Raw genomic sequence first — 25,155 nt, forward strand, 5'->3', positions numbered from 1 at the left:
GGGTATAGACCACGACAAAGAGAATCTGGCTACCTTCACAGGGTTTACACTCTTAAATGCACATAATTTTATAGACAAGGGAAAAGAGACTCAGAGAGGTGAGTGACTTCCCCAAGGGCACACAGCCACTAACGGACAGATCTGAGATTTAAGAGGCAGTCAGGTTCCTGAAGCTCTTACTTTAAGTACTCACCAGAAGGGCTTTAAATCCTGCTAGACAGGGGCTTTCTCTGTGGTCTGAGCTGTGCTTGCTCGGCCCGACGCCAGCTGGACCTGGCGACTGGTGGGCCTGGCTTGCGGTGCGGTGGGATGGACAGGGCTGTGTCTGGAGATCCAGGCGTATGAGCTGGAAGCTGAGTTGAGTGGCTGCTCTCTGGCTGGGGGCCCTGTGCCCCACAGCACTGAGCCTCTCCCTTCTCTCCCCAGAGCCTATACCCTCAGCGGGCAGCCAGGATGCCCTTTCAGCAGGCCCTGCACCCCCAGCTGGGGTGTTATTCCCGACAGGTGAGTAAATGACCTCCTCACCTCTGTCCCAGCTCCACGAAGGCCTTCAGGTTAGAAGGACAGCTTCTCCATTGTCCTGGTCACCAGGAAGAGTTTCTGGCCTACCCTGGGCCCAGAGTATACACAAATACCCACATGTGTATAGAAACAGTGTAGAAACATCCCTAGGTGATGATAACAACTGGCCCTTACAGAAGCTTTCCTGCGTACCAGGCCCTTCTCTAATACCTTTACCTGCATTAACTAACGTGACCTTTACAACCACCCTATGAGATAGGTTAGAGATGAAGAAACTGAGGCACAGAGAGACTAAATAACTTTCTCAAGGTCATAACGTTTAACATATAAGTTAGCTTATGCTGTGGCAACAAGTGTCCTCACTATCTCATAGACTTTCAACAATAAACATTTGTTTTTCACTCACAGTCTATGGATTGGCTGAGCTGGGCTGGGATTGGGTTCAAGCCTATTCCAGGTGTTCTTTCGGGCCTGTGCTGAAGATACAGTAGGTTTCGCTCCTTCCGTGGTGGATGGCAGGAGTGTGGGAGGGGTGAGCAGAAACACCACATGCCTCGGGAGCCTCAGCTCAGAGCCGGTAATATGTGCCCGCCCTCCACTGGCCAAAGCAAATCACACGGCTTTGCCAAGCATCAGTGGGACAGGGGAATCCTCTTTCTTCCCTAGCAGTTTATCAGTCAAAATATAAGATTAAATACCATTTAAATTTAAATTTTAGATAAACAATGAATAAAGTTTGAGTATAAACATGTTTTCGAATATTTCATGGGGCATACTTACACTAAAAAATATTTGCCGTTAATTAATCCATTTGGGATTAAAATATATGAGATTCAAATTTGACTGAGAACGTGTTTTTTTGTTTGCTAAATCTGGCACCCTTGCTCCCACGGGAACGTCGGGCGTGAATATCTGCTCGACAATATCACGATGGCAGAACAGGGGTTCGATCTTGGGCGGCCTGGCTTCAGGGTCCATGATCCCAGTCGCCATGGTTTACTGCCTCTTACACACAGATACACAAAAATACAGTACCAAAAGAAAGCAGAAGGACAAAAATACAAACAGGGACACAAAGATACAGTTACATACATGCCACCAAGCCGTGCTGTGCAGGCGCACACGAAACACACGGAAGCGTGCTCAGAGTTATCAAGTGTCTTGGGGTGGGGATGGGGTATGAGGAAAGACGCTGAGAACCTGCTGATCCTCAGGCTGATCTTGCTCCCTCACACCCCAAACTCACCGACTCCTCAGCCTCTCCTCTCTCCCCGGGGACCCCCGCCCTTTCTCTGCAAACCGCACCTCTGACCTGAAGTGTGTGAGGATGTTCCAGAGGGTAAAGAAGGGACCGTGGGTACAGGTTACTTTATCACGTGAGCCAGGACTGCTGCTTTTTCAGCAGCGGGAGCCTTGCATCTTGATATGAAGGAGAAAAGACTGATAGTCTGGCTCACAGAATGTCAGCCACGTCACCCCCACCCCATGGACAATGACATCGTCCACTTAGCTCCAGAGAGAATGTTTTTAGACAAAGTTATGTATGTACATACATTTGAAAAAGTAGTATAAGAACATGTACAGGTTGAATCTTAGAGGCAGTCACTGTTACTGGTTTCTTAGGTATCCTTGTAGTGATGTCTATTTATGTTAATGTTTTTGCATGAGTGTGGCATCCTGGGAACACTTTTCTATCACTGCTTTTGTCAGCGAAGTCTATTCTGAAGATGATTCCAGAGCAATATACACAGCCCTGTTTTGTGGTTTTGATCAGTTACATGTAGTGACATGCATATTTTTGAATAAAGCTTGTTGTATACTCTCTAGAACCCGAATCTTCTCTTTCAAAACAGTCTTCTCCCAGATCCTCCCTCCCTCCACCCCGGTGGAAACCTGGGGTATTTTCTGCCACACCGGGCCCACAGGCATCTGTCCTGGGAAGTGCCTTCCTGGGCGCTCTCTACAAGCAATAGGCTCTTCCTGACCTTTTGCTTGTCATTTTGGGATTTTGGTGCCTATGTTCAGCGTCACTAAATTCTATATGTCCACTGGGAAAAATATGGGCGTGCCTGGAGGGAGGGGCTCAGGCTTTCAGAGGGAGCAAGCACAGGGGTGCAGTATAGGGACACATGCTCTGAACTCACCCCGCTGGGGTTTGGTTGCAACTCAAGACCCTGAAAGACTTACTAAGCAAGCCGCTTGCTTAATTCTCTGAACCTCAGTTTCTTCATCTCTAAAATGGAGATACTAATGGTCCTACCTCACAGGGCTGTTTGGAGTTGAGATGAGAGAATGCGTACGAAGGGCCCGGCACACCTTAAGCACTCAGTAAGTGCTAGCCTCTGTGACTTTTGTATTAGATAAGGATGTGCAGGGAGAGAGAGGGCTGTCAGCTAGCTGAATCGCTGAGCAGCATGGCCCCCACACTCTTGCTGTTAAAGTGGAAATCCAGAAGCTCCCCCAGTTTTGACTAACTCGCCCCAGCACGCAGGAGGATGGGCATCAGGTCCACACAGGCGAGGGTTCTCTGACATTTGTAGCTGTCAGGAGTGGAATACAGTGCTCATAATATAATGAGCTCCTTGTCATTTTAGGTATTCAAGTAGACACTTAACGGTCTCTTCTTTCCTCCCTCCTCTTCTCCCTTTCTTTCTTGCGTTCATTCATTAACATGTTTTATTGAGCAGCTGCTGTGTGCCAGGCACTGTCTTAGGGCTGAGAACATATTAGTAAATAAGATAAATGGGATTCCTGCCTTGTCAGGGGCATGACAGTGGGAGCCCTGGCTCTCGTTGGGGTGTCCGATCCAGGTGGTCTCTGAAACCTCACTGACTTCCTATTTTTCTCTAGAGTTTGAGCTGTATCCCACTGTCCTTTTTGCCCTTTCTCCTAGACTCACATTGTCCAATACCAAGACCACTAGCGATGTGTGGCTATTTAAATCTAAATCGATTAAAATTAAGTAAAATTCAAAATTCAGTTCCTCATTCACACCAGCCAGCTTTCGAGTGCTCGATGGCCGTGTGTGGCTGGTGGCCCCCATGTTGGATGGTGCAGGTACAGAGCGTTCCCACCACCTGTCACAGTACTTTCCACTGGGCAGGCCTGTCCTGGACTTGGACTCTGTTGAAATCCTGAGATAAAGGCCAGGGATGTTTAAATCTGGGCAGCTTTTATCAAGATAGCAAAAGACTTAAAAATAAATGTGGGGCTTTGAGGGTGGTCATGACAGAGGGAAAGGTAGGGAGGCAGGGAAGAGAGCAGAAATAATATTTGTTTGCTATTTATTAAGTGCCAGTCTCTCTACATCAGCTGACTCAGACCCCATGTAATGGAGACAGCATTTGCCCATTTTACAGATGAGGAAACTGAGGCCCAGCTAAATTCAGTCATTTGCCAATCTCATGTACAGTTGTTGAGTCCAGTGGTGTTTCCATTCTAACACCTTGCCTTTTATGTACCCCACAGCAAGAGAGGGGTACAAGGCTAAGGGGTGGGGTTGGGGTTAGGGTTAGGGTTGGGCAGCCGTAATGCTTGAAAGCAGTGGGCTCTGCCGAACCTCTCCCCTCTCTCCCCTCTGACCTGCAGGTGACGCCATACAATCCGCAGCAGATGGGACAGCAGATTTTCCGCTCCTCCTACACCCCCCTGCTGAGCTACATCCCATTTGTCCAGCCCAACTACCCGTACCCTCAGAGGACACCTCCCAAGCTGTCCGCCAACCCCCGAGACCCTTCCCCCATGGCAGGAGATGGGCCGCAGTTCCTCTTCCCCCAGCCATACAGGTGAGTCCTCAGCCCACACCGGAAGTCCACCTCGTGCCCAAAGGGCTGGTGGAGAGGAGAGGCAAGTGTGCTGGGCTTCAGTACTGTGGAGAGCAGAGGGCCCCTGCCTGTGTCTGGAGGCTGTTTGGGTCCTGGATGGACCTGGTGTGGAAGTGAGCATGGTCCTGGCCTGATGGGCTCCTTTTGTTGGCCTGTATTGGGGCTGGGGCCCTATAGTCTGCTTGCAGAAACGCAGCGGCACAGTCAGGAGTGAATGGCACTCCATCATAGCAGGTGGCAGGCAGCGAAGCATGACACCTTTGCCTTTACCCTTTTGCTTGGTTCATAACAGGACATGGCCAGGTAATCTTACAGCTCTCCTCTGACTCACTGCACCCTGAGCTCCTTGCCAGGCTAATCTCCCAAACATCCCACTGACGTCGTGGCATGCCCTGCCGAAGGACCTTCCTCCCCTTGTCAGGGCTGCTCGTGCTTTTCCATCAAAGTAGCCCAAAGAGCTGGGGAGAAGGGCCTAGCAGCAAACAGCCAACACAAACTCGACATTGGAGCTGAAAAGTCCATGCAAATTTTACGTGCCGGTCAGTAATAAGTTCCGTGCTGGTCAGTTATAAGTTTGTGTTTGTTGTTTCAATATCACAACATAGAGCTGCTCATTCCTACCTACCAAATCTTTAATCTACTCATGATGCTCTGAGAGGCAGGTAGTGCTGTGCCGTCCCGTGAATCTGAGTCTCCGGGCACACCCTGGGTCACATGAGCTCCAGTTTGAGAAACTTAGTTTGTATAATTAGGGCCAAACTTGCTGACCTGACATCAATTCCCCTCCTTCCTGCCTCCTCCCCACAGAGCCTCACCGTACTGCTGACATGTGCCCCCAAACTCTCATCCTTTCAAACAGCATTTCCCCGAGTGTCTCATTTAAAGGGACAAATGCTAGAAAGAGGTTTTTGTAGTCAGATCTGTTTGGAAAAAGCTGTGAAAAACAAAAATAAACACATTTCTTAACTGTTGGAATTCTCAGATCATTTAATTTCCAGGGGTACACAGAGAGTGTCCGAGACGGTGGTCGATAGTGTTATATGAACATAAACCCCACAAACCCATTTTTCTCTTGCTTTGTGTTTTTTTCCTCTGTTCCTCCCTCCCTTCTTCCCTCCTTTCCTCCTTCCCCCTTTTCTCTTCCCTTTTCTTGTAGGGCATACCATGGTGCGTTCCACCCATCACACCCTGGGAAGCACTGCATCCATTTGTGTAGTTCACGTGAGTTTAGCCTGTCCGGGGGCCATAGGTGATTAGGACATGTTTCCTTCCTTCGGAGAGCTGAGAGTAGGTGAGACGTGGGCACAATGATATTAGAGCCGTGACAAAGTGAAGACCATCAAAGTAGCCCAAGGACAGAGGGTGGACAGCGAGGGGCCTGCAGGATGGGGAGGTTCCCATGAGTAGCGATTGCAGACGGGCGTCCCAGGCGGTGGGAGTGAGGCCCCCGCTGGGAAGGCGCAGGGCAAGCTTGAGGTCTGGAGAATAGACATCTGGTTGGATTATTAGACTTATCCCTGAAAAAGGTGGAAAATAGGATTGAAAAAAGAAGGTTGGGACTGGATTATTAAAGACTCCTGACTACTAGGCCTGTAGTCGGATCCAACGCCGACTTGTGCACATTAAAGTGAATTATGGGCTGGAGGGAAGAGAAAGAGGAGGCGAGAGGGCATAGTCTGGAGGTGACTGTAAGGGTCTGTATGAGACGTTCTTGGCTTCCTGGAGGTGATAGGAGGTAAGACTGCAGAGGGATCCAGACAGACTCCCTGCAGGCCAGCAAACTTCCCACGTTCCATCCCGTGACTCTGGGCTCCAGGGAAGAGAGACTCAGTGCAGAGGCTCGAACTGGCTGTACTTGGGGAGAGAGTGTGGTCCTGAGGTCTCATCAGTCAGCAGTTGGGAAGCCCTGATGCGGACCGGTAAGAGCGGAGGGTTGAAACCTGGTCTTTGGCTGTCTGCAGGGGCAGGAAAAGGAAGAGGAAAAGGAACAAGGAGGAGACTGACGAAGGCAGTCTCAAACGTGGGAGGGAGCTGGGGGACAGCCGGAGACATCACGGGCAAAGGAAGAGAGTGACGGAGCGGTAGCAGTCAGCAAGGGTGGAACAGTGGCCGGAGAGGTTGGGAAGACCAGGAAATGAGGTCCGAAAAGTGAGGCGAGGGGTGCAGGCCCGTGTCCCCAAAAAAGATGATTTGTTGATTCAACAAATACTTATCCAGCACCTTCTATACGCCCAGCACTGTTTTAGGCACTGGTTACTGAAGTGAACAAGACAAAATTCTTCTTCTCTCCTTGCAGAGGAGAAATAGACAATAAGGAAATAAACGAGCAACATACATGCCAGGTGCTGGAGGTAAAGGAGGCGGGAATGCAGGGAAGTCTCTCGAGCTGAGGTCTAAATGAAGTGAGAGAATGAACCAGGCATATATGTGGGCGATGAGCACTCTGGGCAGAAAGAATAGAAAGTGCAGTGGCCCGAGATGAGAAATGTAGCTGGAGCACAGGGGTGGGCGGAATTGAAATCAGAGGAGTAGCCGGGGCCAGACTAGCTAGGGCTTGGTGGGCATGGTGCAGAGGGTTTTTTTTAAACAGCAGTGGGAAGCCATTAAGATTTTCAAACTGGTGAGAACATGTTCTAATTTTCTATTTGGAGAAGATGACGTTGGCTAAGGTGTGAAGAGTGGACTGCGGGGTCAGAGCTGACGCAGGAGAGGAAGATAGGAGCCTTGATAGCTCTCTGAGCAGGTGGTGCTGGTGGCGTGGATTAAGGCAGTGACCATGGGAAAGAGGGCAACTGACAGATCTGGAGTGTTTATTGTTGTGGCAGAATTGGCAGGACATGGTGATGGTTGGATGTGGAATGAGGAAGAGAGGAATCAGGCATGGTTCCAAGGTTTTTGACTTGAATGACTTGGATAAATGGCAATACCAAAATACCAAGGTCGAGAAGACTACAGCAAAGATCTAGTAACTAAAATTTTGGTTTGGGATACCTAAAATTTGAGATGCCTGTTAGACGTATATGAAATGAAGCTGTTGAGAGGCAGATGGACACATAAGTCTGTGGCTCAGGGAAGAGTTTGGGGCTGGTACTATAAATCCGGGAATCATTAACATATAGATGATATTTAAAGGCATGGGATGAAATGAGATCGCTCAGGGAGTATGTGTACATAGAGAAGGGAGGAGGCCCAAGGACTGAGCTCTGGGTCTCCAGCATGTGGAGAGGTCGGGGAGATGAGGAAGAACCAGCAAAGGGTCTTAGAAAGAACATTATGAGGTGTGAGAAACAAATATGAGTGTAGAGTTCAGGAAGCCAGGTGAAGAAATTATTTCCTGGAGGAGAGGAGGGATCACAGGGTGATGAAAAGAGAGCCTGGGCACTGTAGGATGGAATGCAGGGAGCACTGAGCGCAGCAGTGGCATTGGGCAGGGTGGGTCACCAGTGCTGCTAGATGGAACGAGGTCTAGGAGAGGCTGCTTTGGACAGGCAAGGAAAGTTTAGTCCAGGAGACAAGGAGGGTCAGTGCTTCATCTGGGTCAGGAGCAAAGGAAAGAGTCAAGAGACTGTATATGGAGTGGGAGAGGAAGGAGCAGGGTAGCCCTCCCTCCCCTCTGCCAAATCAATCTGCATACATTCATTAGGGTAAGATAGCCATACAATTGATTTTCTAAACAATAGTATGTTTAAGAGTTAAAAGGAGCACAAATAATAATTACACTGGAGATACCAGTATAGAAACACCCCGCATAAATCAGGGCAGGTCACCATGCTCAAGAGGCAGTTCGAGCTCCTCCTCCTTCCTCCTGGAAGCATTCTTTGATAACTCTAGTCCACATGGATTACCCTCTTCTTGGCCCTCTTATGTACGTCCTGTCCAGACCATTCCCTTGATAGTTGATTCGATCGGAAGTTCTCATCCTGAAGGGCTTAGAGACATGGGATGTGTGGTAATCAGATACAAGGTGTGTCCTGAGTAATTTGTTACTGGGAATTATTAAATATGAAGTATGGGCTATGGCCTTTATTTTATAAATCAGAATGGAATCCAGGGTATCTCTATAGTAACATCACTTTCAATCATTTATATTCCAATACAGTTTTTGAAGGAGAGAAAAAGAGGTGGGGTTACTGCTGGCATTAATTGCTTATCCCGCACCTACCTCTTGCCAGGTCCTGGCCTGGATGCTGAGTGTAAAATGGTGGACAGTCCAGGTAATGTCCCTGCTCTCATGGAATCTATTTTAGTGAGAAGGGACTCAGACATAACCCAAAGCCTAGCTTATTCACAGACACTCAGCAAGCCACAGATACTGATACCAGCTGAGGCATTACAAATTAATGTAATGGTTTGTTCCCAGTGCTTCTTCCCTCCCCGTCCTCTTTTTCCGTTTCATGAATTAATGGGAGGGTGCCGTGAATGTGAACATCTGTAATATGCATATCCGCACAGTTGAAAAGTGATGGAAAAATCCCTGGATTAGACTAAATCTAGCCATTTGCTCTGCTGCAATTTGTACCGAGCTCTGCTCCCATTCATTCAAAGTATACTAGCAGATGGGTGACGAAACTGCGATAGGATCCCAGAAGTATGAGTCAATGATTCCATCTGGAGAGGTCAGGGAAGGCTTCACAGAGGAGATGCCTTTCGAACTCTCTTTTGAGGTATGAATAGGAGTGTGTGAGGGAGAAAAAGTGGAAGTGTGTGTATTTCCGCTCCTGGAGGTCAAGGCTCAGATCTTGACCCTTCCTTCCCTGAGGGTCTAGCAAAGTCCCAGGCACTCGGTGATGTCTCAGCACTTATTTCTCAGGCTGGCACTGAGAGAAGAGCCTGACTTAGCTTGGTGAGGATAAGAGGAGGACCCCTGGGACTGTCCAGACTCAGATCTCATGCTGAGATATGCCCCTGGGTTCTCTGATGTTGTAGAATTTCCTGAGGGACACGCCTGGTCCTCTAAGGTAGGTAGAGTGGCCGCAGGCTCACAGGTAAGGCGCTCAGTCCAGACAGGCTCCCTGCTCTGTCTGTGTTCCTGGACTTGGTGAGATCATAGGCCCCAAAGAAACAATCCCTCCAGGCTGGCGGGGGCTTCCTGACCTAAGTAAGTGGCAGAAAAAGCTCTTTATTGTTCTCCAGTTGTATGATTCTAATATTTTATTTTCCCAGAGCCAGACTTTTTTTTTTTTTATGCTAGAGCTTTTAGCCTCCAAGCTTGTCATGATCTTCATAGACTTTGACAGCTACAAAATTAAAATATAACTTTTTCTAATATCTCTGCTAATATCAGGAATGCCATCATGACATCCATCTTCATTCTCTTCCAGGTTCGGCTCGGCGTCTGGTGGGCCCCTGATGAACAGCCCCTATTTTTCCTCCAGCGGGAACGGCATAAATTTTTAGGTTTCCTCTTCTCCCTCCTCCTACCTTAGCCCTTGGATCAGGGCTAAGGGCTCTGGGATTCTGGATTCTGCCACAGCTTGGTATGAAGTTTGGAAAGCCAAGGGTCCGACCAGGTCACAGACAGAAGACAGCAAGACCAGACTCAACAACTGACCAACATTCACACGCACAGCCCAATGCCCCCACCCCAAACCCCTCAGATTCATACTAACTTGCTCAACCACTTATGCATCTGTATTTAACTAACACGAGTGATTTTTGTTTTTTGTTGTTGTTGTTGGTAAAAATAGAAGTAAGACGCTTAAGTTTAGAAAGTTTATATTTTACGATAAAAGTATGAGCTGCTCAAACAGAGTGTGCCTGTTTGGTTATTTTTGTTATGTCCTGAGTGATCGTCACTGCTCGTTTTCCCCACGAGATTAAGTATTTACTGAAGACGTGAAGAGAGACCACTTCATGAAGTGCTTCTCTCTAAATATGGGACCTGATCATGAATTTGAGGACTTATCTCTTCCCTTCCATGAACCACCTACTTCTCAACATCCCAGTTTATGCGTCTCAGGAATGGACATGAAAGAAGTGGACCCTCCTCTGTCCTACCCAGGTGGCAGTTTTACGGAGGAACGCTGTCTTGGACAGAAGATGGGAAAATGTGGCCTGGAAATCAATTCCAAAAATAGTCCTAAATGTGACAGACTATATCCAGTAGTTGTATATCAAGTCCAAACCCCAGGTCAATCTCAAAACTGCACCTAATGGCACTGCCCTTGGTTCTGTCTCGATCAGCCTTTCTCAGTGACTTGAATAAGGACATTGAGAGCATCCTGATCACGTTTATGGAGGACACAAATCTGGGAAGAGGGATGACTCAAATTCATGACACACATGTACCTTAACTCTCCTATTCTATACCCACGGCAGGGATCACTTAGCAGTTGCTACCCTAATACACAGTGCCATTCTCCCTGTGATGTCCCAGGCATCCATCACTGATCAGGGCTGGCCTATGAAATGAAACCCATGTACCATCCTCTGGGAAACTCTAGCAAGACAAAATTAAATAGAGGGTTAGTTTAAGGACCTACTTTGGGCTATAAAACATGAGCTATGTACATACAGATGGACCAACATTACCAGTTCTAAGTTGCTCTGTTCCCAACCCTGTTAATCACCTGAAAGCTCAACCCCACCCTGGCTGAGGTGGGAGCCTGGTCTGGGGAACATTAGGATATATCCTGATAGCAGTGAGAAGCTGGGGTTGCGAAGTCACCAGTGTCTTGGGATTGGGCTAAGTCAAGTGTCCACAAGAGCATTTCTCTTGCCCTCACAGTATAACACCATTGACCTCATTGGCTTTTTTTTTTTCCCCCTGGGTCCCTGGAAACCAATTTCTTTCCCAAGTTCTCTTAGGACTTATGCCTTCTCCATGGTCTAAGTTTGAGAATCCCCATCAGTACTTCAGACCTTTTCTCCAAGGTTGACCCTGCCTTTAGTGTATCATGTTTCTTATTGTTATCCTTGGTTAAACAGTCTGGATTTTTCATGGACTTTGAGAGATACTAATTACGTAAAAGTTTCCGCACATACAGGAGTCCCTTTTTTCCCAGAAGGGCATCTTCACGGTGCACCTCCAGGTATTAACCTAGACTGGGCCATAGTTTACCACCTTCTCTTGATATCAAGAGTATTTGGAGGCAAAAGAGAGGAAAAGAAAGGGCACAAATTTGCCTTTGGCCAAACCCGGGTTCTTAGCCACTTCCCAACTTGACCTTGGTCAGAGAATTTAACCTTTCTGAACTTCAGTTCCACTAATGGTAATGTTAATATTTGTGAAGATTAAAAGATAATGTAGGCTTACTATAGACTTAATGTCTACTTAATATATTCTTGTGGTTTTAAGGTAGTGGAACAAAGATGTTGCTGTCCTTTTACTCTTGAAATTTACTCCTAAATAATAAGGAGATCAAGACAACCTATATAAACTGCATTCTCAAAGAAACTAAGAGAAGCCACCAACAATCCCATCTACTACATACAAAGGCAGAAATACGATGGAGAAATGGTAAATGCCTTAGAAGAATAGGGGAAGATCACATTGAAATGCTGGCTGAAGGAGATACATGAACATGAAGCAAACCGTTTTCCCATGAAGAGCCCTGAAGTTCTCAGGCACTGGACGTGCCAGATGCTGGACACCGTGGAAGGTGGGGCCGGAGAGAGATGCAATCGATGAGTTGATGTGAGCGGTAGCTCTTATCTCGGCCCCACAAATCCAGGAGCCATGGGGCCGTTCTATAGGAGACAGGAGGCATTTTCTTTGGAGCAAACTTGCAGAACATGCATAAGGATTACGGAAAGGAGGGCCCGGATGGAAAGTGAAGATTAAGTGAAATAAATACACACACAGCCAATGACAGCATCTAGGCTTTAACCAAGAGGCAGAAACGTGGAGGGTCTGAGAAAGAAATTTAATTGCCCAAGGGCACTTGGAGGTACCAATAAAATTACCCTACGATTATGCCCTTTCACAAAGAGCTTCCCATCAAAACTTAATAAGAATGGAGAATCTCCAACAACAATAACAACAAAAAACCTTAAAACAAAGGCAAAAGAAACTAAACGAGACAGATCGTAATACTCTCAGGGAGATGAGAAGATAGTACATTTTTAAAATAAGGACAGCATTATATGCTTATTTTAAAAAATCAGAACAAGAAAGTGCTTTTGAAATTAAAACAGCGATTGCTAATTTTTTTTTTAAGTGAAAAAGTTGGAAGCTAACATCAGAGATCTCATGGAAAGAAGAATTCAAAAAAGACATGGGATGGATTATGAGATAAAAGATAAGAAAATGAGAGGATCAGTTCAAGAGGCCAAATATCTGGTTAACAGGAGTTTTAGTAAAAAGAGTGAAAAGAGGGGGGAGGAATTATTAACAGAAAAACATAAGAAAATTTCCCAGTTTGAATGGTTCAGATCGGTGCTCTGCAAAATGAATGAAAAAGACCTACATCAAAGCATATTGCTGTGAAATTTCAGATTATCAGGGATAAAGGCAAGATTCTTAAAATTTCAAAAAAAAATAAAATAAAAAATAAAAAGCCCACTCACATACAAATATTCAGGAATCATAATTCAGCAATAACATGGTAACCTAGAAGATGCTGGGATAAAGGTGTCGGTTTGAGTAAAATTGATTTTTAACCTGGAATTCTAAAACTAAACTTGTATCTGTGAAGTTAGAATGAAGAAGTTTTCAGATATGCAAAATCTCATAAAAGTTACCTCCTTGCAACTTTGTCAGCAAGCTAAGGGAGGATGTGCTCCATAAAAATGAGGAAACCAAGACAGAAGATGTGGGCTCCAGGAAATAGGTAGCCAATGGAAACTCAGCAGGAGGAAAGTTAAGGAGACTCCTGAGGAGATGAAAGAGTAAGTTCTTAGCTCAAGAACAGAACTGTGCAACAGAGCCTGGGAAGCCAGCACAGACCAGTCCAGATGACGCAGGAAGTTGGAGACCTCAAATAGGAGGTGTGTCAGTGGGATGCTGGGAGGGCCTGGAGAAAAAGAGAATCATCAGTTATTCTGACAGTGCTGACCATGCTGGAAATTCAAGAGTTGTATTGAGAGTTGTTTAATTGTGATTGGTGGAGATGGGAAGATTTAGCTTTCCATGAATAAAACAATTGTTATTTACTCAGCAGTGAACTACATGTATGTGATCATAATAATAAAAACCCCAAATATAGATTTAACCTAAATTGTGTTTTAACTATAATGGGAGAATGGAGGTGAAAAGAGGAGCGTGAATAGAGCTAAATTCTTCATTTATCATTGTAGGAAGTCACTAACTAGGTGATATAGAAAATGGATGATTAAAGAGATGGTGGAATTTCCACGATTATCTAGAAATCTGAAGGTAAATCCTAGGATAAAAAGCCAAGAGAGTAGAAAGACTTACTTACCCATGAGACTATGACAAGCAGGGAGGGTTTGTAAGGGGTGGTGGTACAGGGATCGCTGCCTTGTTCATGAGCCTTTTAGCATTATTTGGCTTTTAAAGCATGTACATGTATTACTTTAATAAAAATAAGCATTTATTTAAAAAAGAAATTGCATGTAGAACATCATCTAGCATGGTGCCCAGCACATGTTGATGTCAAAAACCCTTGTTTACTTCTACTAAGCTGCATTCTGAAATAGCCAAAGCCCACCACCAAAGTCCCCTTCCTGGGATGTCTGGGAATAGAATTCTCAGAAGCTTCCATGAATTTTTTCCCTAAAAAAGTTTTAAAAGGAAACTTAGTTAAGGGCGGGCTGGAGCCAGTGCCCAATGCTTTCCCACCACTGATTCCACTCACCTCTCCGAGAATTCCAGAAATGCCTGGAGAATACTGGGAACAGGAATCCTGCGTGCTTGTCCGATTCACAGGAGGTTAAAACTCCCAGCTCTTCCCTGTGCTCCTTCCAACCTCCTCTCCATTTCATTCATTCAGTGCATATTCACTGAGATTCGTTCTTAAGGATAAAGCAATGGGCAAGACAGGCAAAGTCGGCACTTTTGAGACATACATTTAATGCTTAAGACATTAAATCATAGTTAATGAAAGGTGATGGGTTATTAAAGGGACGTACGAGAACACACAGCAGGACGCCCACTCCAGTTCAGAGTATCAGATAAGCGACGTCTGCTCTTGCAACATTCCTGGCCCCTGCATCTAATCCTCGTGTGATGTGTTTTCAAGTTGTGACTATCCAGTCTCTTTCCTCAGAACATACTTTATTTGCAAATCTTAAAACTAATGACAGTCTGTGTGTATGTGATTTAAGCAACAAAATTAAGGAGTAACGTATTTTTGTGGGTTCCAGAAATAATAAAATAACAACTACTAATCATTGAGCACTTACAATGGAACAGACATACCGCCGTATACATCACCTTTATTGTCTAGTGTAATGTTCATAATAACGTGTGATATATATATTTATTTATTACATATACAGAAACTAGGGTTCAGAGTGATTAAGTATCTTATTTAAGGCCACATGTTAAGTGACTTAAAAAGTCAATATTTTCACTTTTGATCTTCCCACATGCTTCTTTCTAGTAACAGCCCGGAGTGAATAAACTTTGTTGGAACTTATATGGTTAATAACTATTCAGTTTTCAGACAGCTATGACCTCTAAGTAATTTTCTAGTGTTAAGCCACTATCCTAAGCAGTGGGAACCAAGGGCTGAAGACTGAGAAGGAAGCAGCCCTAGGGAAAGGAGGGGGTCATCTGGAGGAAAGAGATCAATTCATAGCCTTCCAACTCCTCCTCCAGTTCTAAGTTCTCCTCTAAGGCTCCCTCCTTCAGGAGGACTTCCTCAGTTTTCTCATTTGTTCCTTGATGTGACAGAGATTTCCATTTGGCACCAAATATGCATTTCTCCCCTTTTCCTTAGTACTAGAACTCTAAGGAAAAAGATAGAACCACTTCAGTTATTTTAACAGAAAGAATTTAATAGAAATAATTGTTAGCTCTATATCAAAAAACTGAAAAGGCAAAGGATTCCAAGAATTCCAAGGGCAATTGCAGAAAGAAGCTACCATCCAAAGAGAAAAAGAATTATTATTAAAATTTGGAATCCATTTTTAAGAAATTAAATTCATTGGGGGCTAATATTGGTTAATAAAATTATGTAGGTTTCAAGTGTACAATTCAATAATACATCATCTGTGTGTTGCATTGTGTATTCATCACCCAAAGTTAATCCTCAAGAAGTCTTGAGGAGCTGAAACTCAGACAACTGTATCTGGAGAAGAGGGACTGTTTGCCTGGTGTTGGTATCTGTCTTTGAGCTCAAAGGAAGGGCCATGGGGAAGCAGCCTTTAAGAAGGAGGTATCAACTTACTGGTGTTGATGTTCCAAGAAGGCACAGTGGGAGGCTGTTTCCACAAGTTTTGCAAAATGGCAAACTGGGTACAATTGCTGCTACTGGAACCCATTGGCATTGCTAGGGTGGTGCTGACCAGAACAGAAGCCAAACAGGAAAGAGCAAGTCCCTTCATTCTCCTTCAGCCTTGGGTCCCCTTCTAGTGCCCCTTATTGGCAGAGCCTAACAGAAAGCCAGCAGGGGAAGTAGAAATATGGTCTGCAGAATTTCAAGATCACTAGGAGTGGGTTTGAAGCCATGTAACAAAGGCCTGACAGCTCAAATATTCCATTATGGACTGAATGTTTGTGTCCACCCTCACCTCAAATTCATATGCTGAAGCTCTAATCTGCAATGTGATGATATTTAGAGATGAGACCTTTAGAAAGCAATTAAGATTAGATGAAGTCATGGGGGTAGGATCCCCATGATAGGATTAGTGCCCTAATAAGAAGAGACATCAGAGATCTCACATGCATGCAAAGAAGAGATCATGTAAGTGCATAGAGGGCTGGCAGCCACCTACAAGCCAAGAGAAGAGGACTCAGAATAAAACCTATCTTTCTGGCACCTTGATCTTGAACTTTCTGGCTTCCAGAACTGTGAGAAATAACTTTCTGTTGTTTATGGCAGCCTGAATAGCTGAAGTCCTCCCCACCACACCCCACCAGCAACCCTGACATGAAAAATTTTCAAGGTTGGTGAAATGCTCTGAAGTTGTCAAATATGGAAGTGATCACTTCAAGAGCTACCTTCACTTCAAGAGACTCACCTCAACCAGTTCGCCCGCACCTTAGAGAAGAGCATGTGGGTATTCCTGGAGATTAAAATTCCTTGCACAAGACATTTTTACAGAATGTTTCTCCTAATCTTCATTCCTCAGAAATCACCCATTGTCCTTCAGGAATCATCTCAGGAAGCAGGGGGGTTGGGTGGGGGACATCAGAAACTATTAATCAACAGGCGAGTCGTTGTCTTGCTGCATCATAAAGTCTCAAGGCTTAGCTTCAGCAGTTTATTAAATTACCAGAACGCCAAGAAAAATAGCTTTAATAACACATTTCTGCCTATCTATTATTTTTTTATAACCCAGAGTGGAGAATTAAAAGGCTCCCTACCATTTAAAATAGCATTTTTAAAATTAAAATGAACATGTTAGAAGGATCTTTTTTTCCTCTTAATTCAAAAAAGAAGCCATCGATTCAGGATGTGATTACTCTAAGCCGAAATTTTATGGCTAAATCTTTGTTTGGTGTAAAGAAAGGAGGAGAAATGATTTTCCTTGTGAGGTTTAAAAGTATATTAATTAGAATAAAAGAATGGGCAGGTTGCTTTGTTCTCTCATGTGGCTTAGTGTTATAAACACTAGTTTCAAAAATTATGATGTTAAAGAAGCTGAGATAGAGTTGTCATCTAGAGGACCCACTGGCTGCCCAGATGGGGTCTTACAGGGGGTAGAGTCCTGGTGAAGGGCCCACAGTTCAGGCTCTGCTTCTGACCTTTGCAAATTCAAGAACATTATCAGGGTCCTGAGATCTGACCAAATTCATAGGTCGATGCATGAACTCAATTACAATTTATATCTAATGAGGTACTCCTTGATAATGTCTAAGTCACTTATTGAGCTCTAAGTATGAAACGGGCAATGTGCTATGAACCATAGGTAAAATGGTAAATAAATCACAGTTCCTTTGGTGCCCACAAAGAGGTTATAGTGTGGGAGAGTGGAAGATACAGATAAATATAATGCAAAATATTTTTACAATAGAAGAACATAGCTACGGAGATGCAGAGAGTTGTAGTATTAGTTATCTTTTGCTGTGTAACAAATTACTCCGCAATGTAGTGGCTTCAAACACCATTTATTACTTCACAGTTTCTTTGGGGCAAGAACTTGGTCGTGGCTTAGCTGGGTCCTCTGCTTTGGGTTTCTCAGAGCTACAATCCAAGAGTCTGTAGCCTCATCAGAAGGCTCGATAGGGGAGGACCCACTTTTAAAGTGAGTACTCATATATTTGTTGGTGAGATTTGATTCCTTGCAGGCTGTTGGCTGGAGACCTCCCTTGGTTCCTTGCACACAAGTCTTTCCACAGAGCATCTTCTAACTTGACAACAGGCAAGCAAGAACGCAATAAAAAGTGCCAGCAAGAGTCCACTAGCAAGACAGAAGTCAGTGTTTTTGTAACTAACTTAATCATGGAAGTGGCATCCCATCGCCATTTTCATATTTTACTCATTAGCAGTGAGTTACAAGGTCTAGCCCACCCTCAAGGGTAGGGGACTACAAAGAGGTGAGGGGGCTTCTTGGAACAACAGAGTCAGTAGAACACAGTACTTAGTAGTAGTTCGAGAAACATTGTGCCTGGTCTTGAAACCAACAATTTTTCCTAAGTCTCTTCTCCCAAATGGAGGTGTTTTGTTCAACACATAGTTATCGCATACCTACGATGTGCCATGTGCCATTGAAGAAGATGAGGGTCGGCAGCGAACAAAACAAAGCCCCTGTGAGGGAAGAAATTAGCATTGCTACTGCGATCAGTGACATCAGAGTGGAGACCAGAGAGCAGTGAGGGAGTAACATGCAGATACCTGGGTGAAGAGAGCATTCCAGGCAGACGGAATTGTAATAGAAAAGAATACTCGCAGTGCCTACTTTACACAGTTATTGTGAAAGTTAAATAAAATACAAGCTATACCCAGTGGTGATAAGGGCCGCACAGGAAAGTAAAGCAGAATAAGGGATGAAAAGTAGGGCAGTAAGCTATTCTTGTTCTATTTTTTTTTAGTTTGGTAAATTTTATTTTGAAATGATTTCAGATATACAGGAAGCTGCAAGAATAGTACAAAAAACACCAAAAGACTTTTCACTCAGGTCCCCTATTAACATTTTATTACCTTCACTTCATCATTCTTTACTTTATTATTTATTTTCAGAACTATTTGACGATAAGTTATTGATGTGATGCCCCTTTCTTCCTAAATACTTCAGTGTATATTTTCTGAGAGCAAGGGCATTTTCTTCACACAACCACAGTACAATTATCAAAATCAGGAAATTATCTTAATGCTACAGTCTGTTCTGCAGACCTTATTAAAATTTTAACAGCCATACTAAGAATGTCCTCTATACTATAAAAATTAAAGCTTTTTTTTTTTTTTTTCTTTTTCTGGTCCAGGATCCAACCCAGGATCACATGTTCCATTTAGTTGTCATGTCTCTTTAATCTCCTTTAATCGAGAGTAGTTGTTCAGCTTTTCTTTGTCTTGACGTTTTTGAAGAGGACAGGCCAGTTATTTTGTAAAGTGATCTTTCAATTTGGGCATATCTGCTAAGACCGGAAAACCAGGAAAGTAATGTGTCCTTCTCAGTGCATCATATTAGGAGGCACACGAGGTATCTTTCTCTCATTATGGTTGATATTAACTCTGATGATTTAATTAAGGTGGTGTTTGCCAGCTTTCTCCATTGTAAAGTCACTATTTTTTTTTCTTTTATAATTAGTAAGTATTTTGCAGGGAGACACTTCAAGCCTTTATAATTGTCCTGTTTCTCAGCAAACTGTTACCCATTTGTTTTAGTATCCATTGATGATTCCTGCCTGAATCAATTACAATGGTTGCGAAATGGCGATTTTATAATTTTATCATTCTTTTTGAATGCATTCATTGGCAATTTACTGTGAGCTACTTTTAGATAGTGTTACCAGGGAAGGCTTCTCTGAGGAGGTGACATTTAGTGGAGGCCCGAAAGAAGTGAAGGAACAAACATGAAAATTATCTGGAAGAGTCTTAGGTAGAGGGACCTCTAAATACAAAGAACAAACCTATCTACTTTTATGGTTGTTGTGAAAAGTAAATACAATACCATATGTAAATCATGGTGCATGGCTTTTAGAAATAACTCCATAAAAGTAAACTATTATTGTTACTGAATAAATGATACCTGAGCTGAGATTTAAAAGGCAAGAGGGCTGGGGTAGTGAAGTAGCAGTGGAGTTGGGAGGAGGGGGGAGTCCAAGCGTGGTGGCCAGGATTCTCAACTGGTCTCCAAGGACCCACACCATGTATAATTCCCCAAATCTAGAGGCGGGTGGGACTTCTGAATATGACGGGATATCACCTCCGTCATGTTCTGTGGTACAGTTGACTAAGAAAGGGAGATTACCCTCGGTGAACCTGACCTAATCACACGAGCTCATCAGAGGACTAGGCCCTTCCTGGAGAAAGAGAGAAAAATCAGATAGCATGAAGGGAAATTTGATGTGTGAGAAGTTCTCCATTGCTGGCTTTGAAGATGAAGTTATGTGACAAGGACAGGAGAGTGGCCTCTTGCAGCTGAGCATACCCACTCCCCACCCCCAAACAGACAATCAGCAAGGAACTGAATTCTACTATTCTAGTAACACCCTGAAGGAGCTTGGAAGAAGACCCCATTCCCTCTGAGAATGCAGTCGCTGACACCCTGATTTCAGATTCGTGAGAACCTGAGCACAGAACTCAGGTACCATTGTGCCTGGACTTCTGACCTACAGAAATCGTGAGATAATAAATGGGTGTTGTTTTAAATTGCTATGTTTGTTGTAATTTGTTATGCATCAGTAGAAAACTAACACACCCAGGGAACAATATTAAAAAGGTATCAAAAAGAAAGGGCATGAGAACTTGGGGAACCGAATAGCTAAGGGTCACTGGAGCACCGTGGAGGGTACCGGGATAAGGCTGCAGAGGGAGGTGGCGTGTTCAAGCAGCCGAGGTGTTTGCATCAGTCCAGTTCAACATTTACTGAGGACTGTGGTGCCAGGCCTTGTGACTTAACAGGCTGGAGACCCAGAGGTAAATAAGACACAATTTCTGCTCTCAAGGAGCTCACAGTCTGATGGAGAAAATCAGCTCAGTGGTCATCAAAGGGCTGTATACTGGTAGCTCCTTGAGAGCAGGCCTCTTTGTCTGTTTTGTTCCCTATGGATCCCAAGTGCCTGCAACAGTGCCTTGCACAGAGCAGGCGATAACAGCTATTTGTCGAGTTGAATGGAATTGAAGTGATACTTTCTCTCAGCTAGTGATTTTCAACCGGGGGCAATATTCCCCCCAGGGCCAATATCTGCTGACATTTTTGGTTGCCTCAGTTAAGGAGGTGCTATATTGTCTGTCATCTAGTGGGTAGAGGCCAAAGACATTGCTAAACATCCCACAATGCACAGAAGAGCCCCCCACAACTAAGAATTATCTGGTCCAAAATAGTGCCAAGTTTGAGAAACTGTGAACTAGACAATGGGGAGATCTGATGAACCCTTCATTCTTCCCAGCAGACAACGGCTCTAATGCTTATTACTTCGAGTCTCTGTGTGTCCTCTTACTTCGACAGGACTGAGTAGTAGACAGGGAGATTCCCCTTGGCTGGATCATCTTAGGACTTCGTGAAGTTCAGCTTCTTTCCACTGGCATTTTTTCCTCAAAAATTTTCAATGTTATTGATTAAAACCCAGTGACCTCTCAGGCTCGGTCTCCTGCTTTGATTTGGGAGGCACCAAGCAGGGTGCTGGTCATTGTTTAACAACCGGGTCTCGAAGATACATATGCCCTGTACATGTGTACATAAGTTTGTTAAAATTTCACTAATGGGATGTGCAGCAGGCAGTTTGCAAATGATAAAATACACAGCACGATTTTTTATAAGCTTCATATAGCCAGGCGATTCTCACAGAACACTTTCATTGAATTTTGCTGAACATTTGTATCCACAGCCAACCCAAGGAAGCAACTGGTGAATGAGCGTGGTTCTGACATGAATGTTGGCTGTTATTTTCCTTTACATTAACAAGTAGAGTAAAAGTGAGACAATGAAGGCATGCCGGAACTCCACTCGCTCATCAATGATGTGAGTGACGGCTTTGCTGAACCAGATAATAGTTTTCAAATACTGGAAGACTATGTCCTCAATTTTTATGCCATTCACAATGTAACATTTACAGACGCGACAGGCTTTTAAGTTTAATCTGCATCATTAACATTTTCTCCATCAATTTCTTAAGTCTAGGCAATTAACAAAACAATAAATCAAGCTCTGATTTGTAGCATTTTCTGATTTTCATGGTATAAATACTCCCAACTTGGCCAATTTCAAGCCACCGATGTGATGTTGCCGAACACTGAGTAGGGAAGAGATGCACACACAGTAGCACATCATCATATAGTATTTCCACTATTCAGATATAATAGAAGCAAATAACCTCAACAGCATAAATAATAGTAATGTAGTGTAAAACAATTAGGAAGTGATGAATTATGAGTGTGACCTTTGTTTTTAATAAAATTTATTTTAATTGTAGATTTCAAAATGGAATTGTCTGTGCTTAACAACCGGTTCACAAAATTCTAGAAAATTTAACAGTTGGCTTTTGAAAGCCGGTATGAGCTGGGTCTAGCACACCACTGGTTTACTCAGTTGGGGCCTTGTGTTGATGGCCATGACTCTTACTCCCTAGTTGACACTTTTTACAGATTCATTCACAAAGAGCTATGTTATTTCTAAGTTCTGGGGATTATAGACTGACTACACACACAGTGTGTATGTACTGATCACAGAAGAGCCCACCCTGTTGGCCTTTCAAGTCTCTCAACCCTATTGGCCTTATCGATGTAATAGGAAGAAGACATCTGACTTTTCAAATGTGGTGGAGACTGTTGACTTTTCTTTGCCCTCCTCCCTGTGGGATTCCCTTCCAAGCATCAGTGGTGGAGAACAGGACAAGGGAGGGAGTGTGGCTTCACAAATCCTTAATCGATTAACACTGGCTGTCATATGGTTGCAGGAGAAACATGCAGGAAGATAACTTGCTGAGATGTTCTCAAGCACACCGGTTCAGTAGAGCCTTTTGTTGGTCACCGCTACGTATTATCCCACATGACGTCACATTTTAGCTTCTCCCAAAGCCCCTTCTATTTCTACCCAATTATTTTCCAAGGTGGAGATCGCTCGATGTTGCGCCAGCCCCATTTGCAGGCAAGTTTTCTATTTCAGGTGTAATTAGTAGGAAGAGTAGGGCATATGGAGTGGTGGCCGCACGGTCAGCCTTCAAGGGACCCTCTTTTCCACTTTTTGGAATCCAGCCATGACCATGGCTCGGCTCACTCCTGTGGTCTCAAGGAGGTGAACACTTAGCATTCTCTGAGTTATCCTGCCTGTTTTGTCCAATGTCTTAATGAACTCTTCATGTTTTCTTAAATTCCCCAACTTAATAGACTTTTTAAAAAAATTTCCCCCCACTAAACATAAAACACAAATCATCCCTAAACATATTTAGCTACATAATTATACCTTATCCACTACCAAACCTCATACCAAATACAGTCAATAGACTTAATGTTTAATCTACAAATTCTCCTCTTCTAATGCAATGCATTTCCCTTTAGTCAATTTTAGACATTAAGAACATTATTTGCTTTATGGAAAGTATTTATTTTTGCTTTTTAACAAACATGAATAAGTGCCAGGCTCTGGGCTAATTGTTGAGAGTGTATTGGTAAATAAGAAAAATAGAACTGTTCCCTTCGCTTTTGAGGCTTTTAGTCTGACAGAGGAGAATGGCATTAAGCAAATACACACACACATATATATACAGTTTAAACAGTGAAAAGTGTTATAAAGGCAAAAAATGAGATCCTAAGATGAAGAGATATACTTTGTATTGAGGTCAGGGAAGGCATTACTGAGGGTGAGAAGGAATGAGCCAGGGTTGGAGTCTGACAGGGTTGGGCAGAGTGGGGCGGATGACTCCAGGGACAGGGAGCCACCTGATCCAGGACCCTAAGAAGAGGAACGAGAGGTCTTCAGTGCAGGGACAGAGGAGGTGGATGGAAGGAGGTGAGGCCCGAGATGGAGGCAGGTGGAGATGACACAGTCGGGTAGGCCTTGTTATCACTTTTCTTCTACCCCCAATAAACCATTGATGTCTTAATGCAGGCAAGGAAGTGTTCCAAATCACTTTCTAAAAAGATCACTCTAGATGGCTGGTGGAAAGTGGATTGGGGAACCAGGGCAAAAGAGGAAGCAGAATGATAGGAAGCAGTTGTAGTAATCCAGAAGGGAGATAATGGCAATGTGAACCACAGTGGTTGCAGGAGAGAGGAACAGAAAAGGACAGATTTGCAAACATATTTAGGAGGTGGAAATAACTGAATATGCCAGGGAGATTATTGTGGGGAAGGGAATGAGTGAATAGGAGGTGTCAAGAATGGAGGCCCGGTTTCTGGGTGGGCAGAAGGAGGGGTCATGGTAGGAAGACTATGTGGACACCAGATAGAAAAACAGTGTCTGACGGAGAGTAGGGACAGCTCAGTGGGAAGCAAGGAGAGAAACAAGATGACTTGAGCTAATTCCTTTCATATATTATCAAGAAAACTGATTAAACAAAGAGATGATTTTCTACTGATAAAGTGTGCTGGCTTTTTAAACCTCCACTCTGTCTAATAACCAACTAGTTCTCAGTCTCATCGTCTTTGACCATTCATTCAACAATTTTGACCAAGTTCAAACACTCCAAGACAGTGTTCCTTAAAGTGTCAGGCAGGTAGCACTAGTGGTATACCAGATGATTGCAAGTGGCATGGAAAATGACTTTTCCATGCTATATGGATACAGCCTCGCATCACATTGAATCACATAGTGAGAAAGTAATTTCCTTTTCAATTCTTTCTTAGGCCTTCTGATTACATCAGGGAGAAAGTCTCCATTTGGTGTTAGCATGTCTTTACACCTCTCTAACACTTGATAATCTCTCTCTCTAACAAAGAGAGAACAAGGCCACAATCTCAAAGCATTTTTAGTAGGCCACAGCCTCTAGCTGAAATTTAATAACACTGTCTTGTTTTTACTGTAAAAAAATTTAAGATCACCTCCTAATATTGGTTATTCATTTATAGCAGTGATATAAATATATTTATTTTAAAATAAAGCTCCAAGTACAAAAAAGGAATGGTGAAAATGTTAATTAAATAATAACATACATGACACACGAATAAGACAAGTATCATGGAGGAAGAGCGCAGTGGTCAAAGTGTGCAAAACATGGCACGGCAACGAAGTAGACATGTTATTCCTGCGCCTGCTTCCTCTTCTTGGCCAACGTTTCCTGATTTGTCGTGGTAAATCATCTCTTCCCCACTCTCAGCCCAACCCGTTCCCTTGGCCCCGAGGGGCAGCACTGAGTATTCCGTCACCTTGACTAGTGTTTGACTTAACGATGGGCACATGATCCAAACAAGGCCTATCGTGTCCAGAGCTAGGACTTGAAGCCAGACAGTTTGGCTGTGGAGACCATTCCCAGAAACCACTACACTCCCCTCCCTACTGTGTACTATATGGCTTTTGAGCTGAGATCTGGAGGATGAATAGCAGAGTCAAGTTAGGACATGAAGAAGGAGGGGGTGATGCTTTGAGGCTACAGACATAGTCAGGGCCCAGATCACAGAGAGCCTTGTAGGCCTTGGTAAAA

At 43.9% G+C, this 25,155-nt stretch overlaps 1 protein-coding gene across 4 annotated transcripts in view; it reads left to right on the top strand.

The window, feature by feature from the left end:
* CUNH1orf94 (chromosome unknown C1orf94 homolog) overlaps nt 1–9,959 on the top strand; it is a 37,075-nt gene extending 27,116 nt beyond the window's left edge. For 3 of the 4 annotated variants that reach the window (XM_036220132.1, XM_036220118.1, XM_036220125.1), the window contains 2 exons: nt 4,111–4,307; nt 9,668–9,959. In XM_036220132.1, the coding sequence (XP_036076025.1) occupies nt 4,111–4,307; nt 9,668–9,743 (273 nt within the window). In that variant the 3' untranslated portion in view covers nt 9,744–9,959. The remainder of the gene's footprint in view (nt 1–4,110; nt 4,308–9,667) is intronic. The other variant, XM_036220127.1, reaches the window with a different exon arrangement.
* The last annotated feature ends 15,196 nt before the right edge of the window (nt 9,960–25,155 follow it).

The sequence above is a fragment of the Rousettus aegyptiacus genome, unplaced genomic scaffold (assembly GCF_014176215.1).
Source record: "Rousettus aegyptiacus isolate mRouAeg1 unplaced genomic scaffold, mRouAeg1.p scaffold_m13_p_1, whole genome shotgun sequence".
Lineage (NCBI taxonomy): Eukaryota > Metazoa > Chordata > Mammalia > Chiroptera > Pteropodidae > Rousettus > Rousettus aegyptiacus.